Source organism: Colletotrichum graminicola, assembly GCF_000149035.1.
Source record: "Colletotrichum graminicola M1.001 genomic scaffold supercont1.82, whole genome shotgun sequence".
Taxonomy (NCBI): domain Eukaryota; kingdom Fungi; phylum Ascomycota; class Sordariomycetes; order Glomerellales; family Glomerellaceae; genus Colletotrichum; species Colletotrichum graminicola.
Genome location: NW_007361086.1, coordinates 78,432 through 85,447, shown reverse-complemented (window position 1 = coordinate 85,447; position 7,016 = coordinate 78,432). Strand labels below are relative to the sequence as shown.

Sequence of the window (7,016 nt, the reverse complement as noted above, 5' to 3'; positions counted from 1 at the left end):
TGTCGCTCGTCGGCCACCTAAATACATGGTGATAGAGCTGTACCTTTGGAGCTTTAATGACATGGGGGACGCTTAGCCACTAAGTTCGCCAAACCGAACCGGCCCGTTCTGGAGCCGGTAGTGGTGGGGAATCGTTAGAACCCAACTTGGTGTAACTCCCTACCCCTCCTTTTGAACCACCCCCGCATTTGAACAGTCGAGTATGACCTCTCGTAAAGCGACGAGGTCCACGAGTTGGTCGTGTATCTGCGCTGTCTTCTTCGTCGGAGCCGCAAATCAACAGTCGATTCCGAAGTTGGTAGGCCTTGTTCTTGTTCGGCGGACTACGTCGTCGTCGGTGAGTAGCACGAGAAGGTTGGCGAAAGTAGCGTGAAATCCGGTGGACTTTCGTTCTTCCCGTCTCTTTTGTTAAAAGCCTTACTGATCTGCGGTTTATTCGCTGAGTAGTGCTTTCAGTAAAGAAGACTATCTCAGTGGGAATATTCAACCAGGTGGTAATATTCAACCACTGATCAGTGTTGGAATCACAAGGGTTGGTTGTGATACGGTTAACCGTACGTATCGGGTGGCAAGTGACGAATATAGGGGTAAATACCAATGGTCTATTATGCGTGGCTAAGAAAGAGGGTTATGATTACTTGGTTAGAAAGCGATCAAATACCCTTGAATTCTGGGGAATTCACCGGCGGAACATCCGTGCTTCCGCCGCCGAGATATCGGCGTAACGGCCGATATCTCCGGGCGATTGATATTGCAACAGATAAAAGAAAAAGGAAAACAGGATTAGCAGTTTTTCCCCTGAATTTTTCAATTCCCAATAAGTAGTAGCTTCTTGTCTTTTCTATACTTACTAGTCGACAAAATTGGAAACCACATATCCAAAACAGTCAATACGAATGATGGGCAAAACAATCAAAGCCATCCTTTTTTTGTTGTAAAGCAAATACTTTAAAGACTTAACCCCCCCCCTCCCTAGTTACTGCGCAACCCCACATCCTGCGCACTATCACCACCACTATCACCACCACTATCACCACCAATTTCACTACTTATTTCACCCTCTTGCCCACCTACCTATATATAACTTCTGACTTTGCTGGATATTTCGGATGCGCTGGGCTTATCTGGAATATCTATTTCTTTAATATCCGTACTTTACGCCCGCTAGGTACCCTATATAGTTATAAATTGACTGTTGGGTGATAGAGGGCTATTTTCCTCCTATGTTGCTGCTGGTTAGCTAATTGGGCCTGTAATGCCTTGTTTTGCTACTCTAGAAAGACTAGTCTGGATGCCTGGTTATCCTAGCCCTTTTACACCTTTCTATGTAGGTGACGAATAGTATAGGTATTTAGCCCTTCCTTGCCTAGCTAGTTAGATAGATGTAATTAATGCTGTAGATTAGTAGACTAATAGGGGGTTGACTATAGGATAATAGATATAGCTTTATCTTACTGCTGGCTGCTAGTCTGGTCCTTCTGGTGGCTAGTTTGCTGGCTGGTTAATGCCTTAGATACTATGGGGTTAGATAGAGGGTACCTTAGACAGACTGGCCATAACCTAGCTAACTTCTAACTAGTCTTAATATTCTAGACTGTTATTGCTGCTTTACGGGCAGTAAAATAACAGTCTAGAAATACCTTTTTGCTAGTAACAGTAGAATTAGTTACCTAGTTATCTAGATATCTAACCTTCTTCTAATAGGACTACTTTAGTAGGCTAAAGATAGCTATATCTAGAGGCTAGGGGATAGTAGAGGAGTGTGGTAGTAAATATAATAGATATATGTTATTTTACTAGTACTTCTATATAATATTAATAGTTATCTGGCTGTAATGCCTATTAAATACTAGCAGCCTAGTTATATCTAGCTGGCTGGGTATAGTCCTTAGGATAAAAACCTTTTCTAGCTACTTAAGGGCAGTCTGGTTAGCTGTCTAGACATTATATGTTACTAGGAAATACTAGCCTTTATATTTAGATAGGTTGGATGGGAACTACTGGGCTTAGACTGACTTACCTTTATATATAACTAGCAGGCATAGGGACTGCCTATTAGTAGATATACACTTTATTAGTGATATCTATACCCTTAATCTAGGCTGTTTTTTCTAGGTATATTTGACTGCTGTAGAGCCCAGAACTAGCCTATTACTGCCCTTGCCCTCAAGGATACCAGTCTTATCTATATTCTATTGGTTAGATAAATGGATGTGCTGGATATTAGGGATACTATTAAACCGCTAGAAGAAATTGTGGATAACCTTGGGACTATGGACAGCCTATCGTCTGGCATCAATTGTTTTATTTCTCTTAGTAATAATAGATGGATCTTGCCGTTTAAATCGGCATTTCTACTTCCTTCTAAGAGGTCAATACCCATCGCCCATCATACGCTCTGCTAGTCCCTTTACTTGTTGATCGGTAAGGGACATGCCAAGGGCCTCTTAGGTATAGATATTGTAGTAGGGCAGGGTGATCGGCCCATATTTGAAGTTATCAAGGATGCAGGGAGCCCTGATCAGCGGAGGATAAAAGGGGCGATAGACGATCGATAGAAATGACAAGCCAATTTTACTTTCTTTTCCACGTACCTACCTTCTTAGAGGAGCGACGAGCCTTTCAATGATTTCAGTCGAACCGTGATAACACAAGAACGTGGGATTCTATACCCTCCTGATCGGTGAACCTCTTCGTTCGATCGAGAGAGTTCCTTCTCTTGATCGCACGAAGTCCTATGCCCGATCAGGAGAAGCAACTAATGTTGCTTGTGTAGGTTGTGGTGTTTCTCCTGGTATCACCGCACCGCACGAGACCTTTCCTCCCTACACTTCTTCAATATAAGCAGATGGAATACCCTCCTGGGCTTGCGATAACCGTTGATAGTCAGCCTAGGCAGTATCTCTAGACTGGCTACCTTTGAGGCGAAGTCGTAGGGTCGACTCTGGAATCCCCCATGTGCGAGCAGTAGTCCGGATACCCTGCCCTCTAGATATGTCCTTAACTACCCGATTAAGCTCAAATTCAGTATATTGCTTCATGATACGATAAAGAATATATACCGAAAAAATAGCGTTGCTTGGTAAACAATGGATAATGTTGTGATAGTTGGAAGTTAATAGAAGATTGTGGTGTTGGTGTTCCATGCCCTGCACAGGAAGTGGGGTGGGGGAGTTATAGCAACACTGCCCCGTTTCCTGGTTACAGGTTTACCTCTGTGTTATGTGATTGGATGGTCTGCTGCTCGTCGCACGACCACATTAAAACCGCTCTCGTATTTCACCATCCCTTTTTATTACCTCGCAAATCATTTCGCATGATGTAACCTTATAATTACGAACCTCCTTGATTGCAGCTTTCACGGAATACCACTTTGGTGTATTTTATTATAAAAAATTGTCAACAGCTTCTATCCCTCTAATACAACGGCTTCTACCCCCTACCTCTGGTGCCCCACATTATCTCTCGGTGACATTTTCAACGGCTTCTTGAAGAAGCCATCGCCGAAATATATTCTAGGGCATTTTACTCTTTATAGATTCTTGTTATTTAGGCCTTTTAGACCTTTATTCTCCTATGCCCTAATGTATGTCATAACTCGTGATATATTTATAGTTATACCGCTATATAGCTACTAGTAAAGGCGGCTAGGACAGTCTAAATCAGTCAATCAATCAATTTCGTTTCAATCAATAGTCTTGCTGCTCAAGCCGCCGTTTGTTACATTGGGCTAGTTTATGTAAATCTAAAGTCTTTCTAATTTTATGTCAGTTCTATAGGACTACTATTATTCTAGCGCTCTAATTAGCTTGGTTAGCTAGAATGTGTAGGCGAAATTCTATATATGCTGACATAACGTGTTTCTAGATTAGGTCAGACCGTCAATCGACCCAAAGGGAGTCATCATTCTACCCGCTACCACCCGTCCCACCACTTGTAGTTGTTTGTCTCCTCAGGCGTATCCCAAACCAAGGGAACACTAGTATCATGTGGTCTCTTTGGCCACGCCTTAGCAAGGCCGATCCAGGCCTTAACATGCGTCCATGTCGCCGTACCACCAGTAGGCGCCGCCGCGTTGCCTACAAAAAAGCTGAGACCGGTGCTGTCGCTGCGAGAGGGGTAGATACGTGTTGCTAAAGCAAAGCGATCATTCACCCAAATCTCAAGCAGGGAGCCGTCAAGAATGAGGTGGAAATTAATATCTTCAACCTTTGACTCCCGGCTGCCCGGCTGGCGAATTATATAAGGCTTAAAGTGGCCGATATGGGTGTCTTTATCAAAGTAGGGAAGCAGGCTACTATGGCGACGTACGACCCTAATTTGCGACGCGTCCGCGTCAAAAACAATAGTGGTGTGTTCAGCGTTGTCAGGGCTCTGGCCAATAATAATGCCGGCCGAACCTCGAAAGCTACTAAGCGTTGCGTATAGCTCGTATGAGGTACCGACGTTTGCAGATACATGTTTGGTGGCGTCAGTAAGCTGGCCAACCTTAAATTCCTTGCTCTGTGCGCCTCGACGGAGCAACTCCAGAACGTCGGGGAGAGGACGAATGCCAAGTGTCTGTGCAATAGCGCCAGTCTGGCTATTCTTAACACAGACACTGGCATCTCGCTGAGTGCCACAGTTCTGGACGCCCTTGATCTCTTGAACGTATAGCTCCTGTGGCATTGTTATAGCTCCCTGATAGCCGAACTTCTTAGCCATCTTCATAGCGTACTCAGGCACAAAGTCTTCGCCAACCCATCCCCACACAATGCGACGGCTGTGGTGCTTTGTGTCTTCCCAGGTGATATGAGAATAAGTACGGCCCCAGTCCAGGGCGCTGCCTGAGTTAGGTATAAACTCAACTGAGCCGTTAGCACGGCGTGCAACGTCTCCACGGTTCCAAAGCGCCCAGTGCTTATGCGAGTGCATAGTAGTGTTACCACCCTCAGTACCCATAGTAACAAACCAGGCTTTCTTGCCAGTCTTGCCAATAGGGAGGTTGAAGAAGCTACTAGTCTCAAAGTTATAACCCCAAGATCCAGTAACATCAGGGTTACCCAGCGACTCATTAGCAGCAGGCTCCCATAAGGCCCCAAGGAAGGTCCACTGGGTCAGGTCGGATGCAGGTGCAGAATAAAGCGGGATACGAGGTCCAATAAAGCCGGGGCGTGCGGCGTCAGGGAATGAAATAGGTACGTTGCCAGACTTAAGGCCAGAGCCAAGGGTCATATAGTAATGGGGCTTGTTGACCCGACGAAGGGAGTCGAGCTCCTCCGAGAGAAAGAAGCTAGGATCTCTCCATCCAGTAACATTCCAACCATCAGGAGGGCTGGAAATAACAGTGCCGAATTCATCCCATGTCTTTCCCGCATCAGTAGAGGTAAAGAGGGCCTGCACTTCAGTATTAAGGGCATATGGCCTCTTCCACTTGCTAGGTAGAGCGTGGATACCAGTAGCGAAAGTCAGAAGAGTGCCATCCTGGACGCCCTTGACGTTAACTGGTCTTGTTGTACCGCTAAATATTGCAAGGGGGGCAGCAGGGTACTTGTGAGCGGCGAGGGAAACAGAAGAGTCGTTCACCCAGTCGTGGATGTCGAACCAGTGGAACAGGTCTGAAGAAATCGCATGTCCCCATGAAATATTACCCCAGGCCACATGGTTCGGATGCCACTGATACTGCAGGTGGTATGTGTTAGTGGTTGGGTCGTAAACCGCACCACAAGGGTCGTTCATCCAGCTGTGTGGCGCAATAAAGTGGGAGTAAGGCCTCCATCGAGTAAAGAGAGAGCTGTTGCCTGCTGTCGCGATGTACTTTGGAGTAATAATTGCGGGAATATCCCCGGCCACAGGGACCGCAATGGCGGCAAGAGAAGTAATTATCGCAAAGACGGCGCCACCGTTGAGAAGTGCCATATTGTTTGTTGTAGGCTAGTGTTAGGTAAGGTTTAGGAGATACCAAGCCGACAAACGCTGCAGGTTTGTCTATCTTATATACCGGGCGATAAAGCAGGATTAAATTGAGCCAGGGTTTGCGATTTTTCTAGCTTTGATGCCGACCCTGGCTATAGTAAGGCCTAGTGAATAGTTGCTCTAGGACATTAAGGGCGTCGAGTTATAAACCTTAAAATAAGTTTTCATCTATTAACCCTCTCAGGGTTATTACGAGAAAGACAGCGAACTAAAGAGCGTAATCAAAAGACTTATCGGGCCAACTTTGCGGCATAAAGGGAAACCTGACCTGTTATTAGTAGGAGAGGAAATGAAAAGAGTCTTGTGGGGTGGCCGGGTATATAGCTACCGGAGACAAGATTAAACGTAGGGCAGCCATAGACCATAGTTAGCAATTTAGATAAACAAAAGAAAAGGTCATCAAAAAGCCAGCTAATTGCAGGGCGGTGTCTCTAAGGTTTTTGTTGCGATATCAATCGCCCGGAGATATCGGCTGTTACGCCAATATCTCAGCGGCGAAAGCACAGATATTCCGCCGGTGAATTCCCCGGAATTCACGGGTATTTGATCGCTTTCTAACCAAGTGATCATAACCCTCTTTCTTAGTTACGCATAATAGACCATTGGTAATTACCCCTATATTCGTCACTTGCCACCCGATACGTACGGTTAACCGTATCACAACCAACCCTTGTGATTCCAACAGTTTTGTAGGTATGTAAATAGACGTATACAGTTAAAACAATATAATGATGATATTACACCTACTACTTAACACGGTAAATTATAGAGCCTTAGCTATAGAGATCTGTATACCCTATCAGCTTGCTAGGCCATAGAGGTAAAGGGTATATAGAAGCTGACAAAACCAAACCGCAGGTGGTTAGCTGCAGGTTAGCGTTTAAGTGGCAAGAGGATAATACTATTACTATGTTCTCACACTATGAAGGCCCAATGGCGTATTACCTACGCGACTGTTACGATCTAACCAGTTGGGTGCTGGTGTTACGACCCGACAAGCGACAGGCAACTACAGCCCCACCAGGCCCTTGAAGCGCGGGAAGCACGACGTCTTGTGAACC

The 7,016-nt window shown here is 45.4% G+C and overlaps 1 protein-coding gene across 1 annotated transcript; it reads right to left on the bottom strand.

Annotated features, from left to right (window-relative positions):
• Positions 1–3,915: 3,915 nt before the first annotated feature.
• On the bottom strand, positions 3,916–5,898 carry GLRG_11332 (uncharacterized protein; the record flags this gene model as incomplete). The annotated part of the gene is made up of 1 exon (XM_008101997.1): positions 3,916–5,898. One exon carries the CDS (start codon positions 5,896–5,898, stop codon positions 3,916–3,918), a length of 1,983 nt encoding a protein of 660 aa, XP_008100188.1.
• Positions 5,899–7,016: the final 1,118 nt, after the last annotated feature.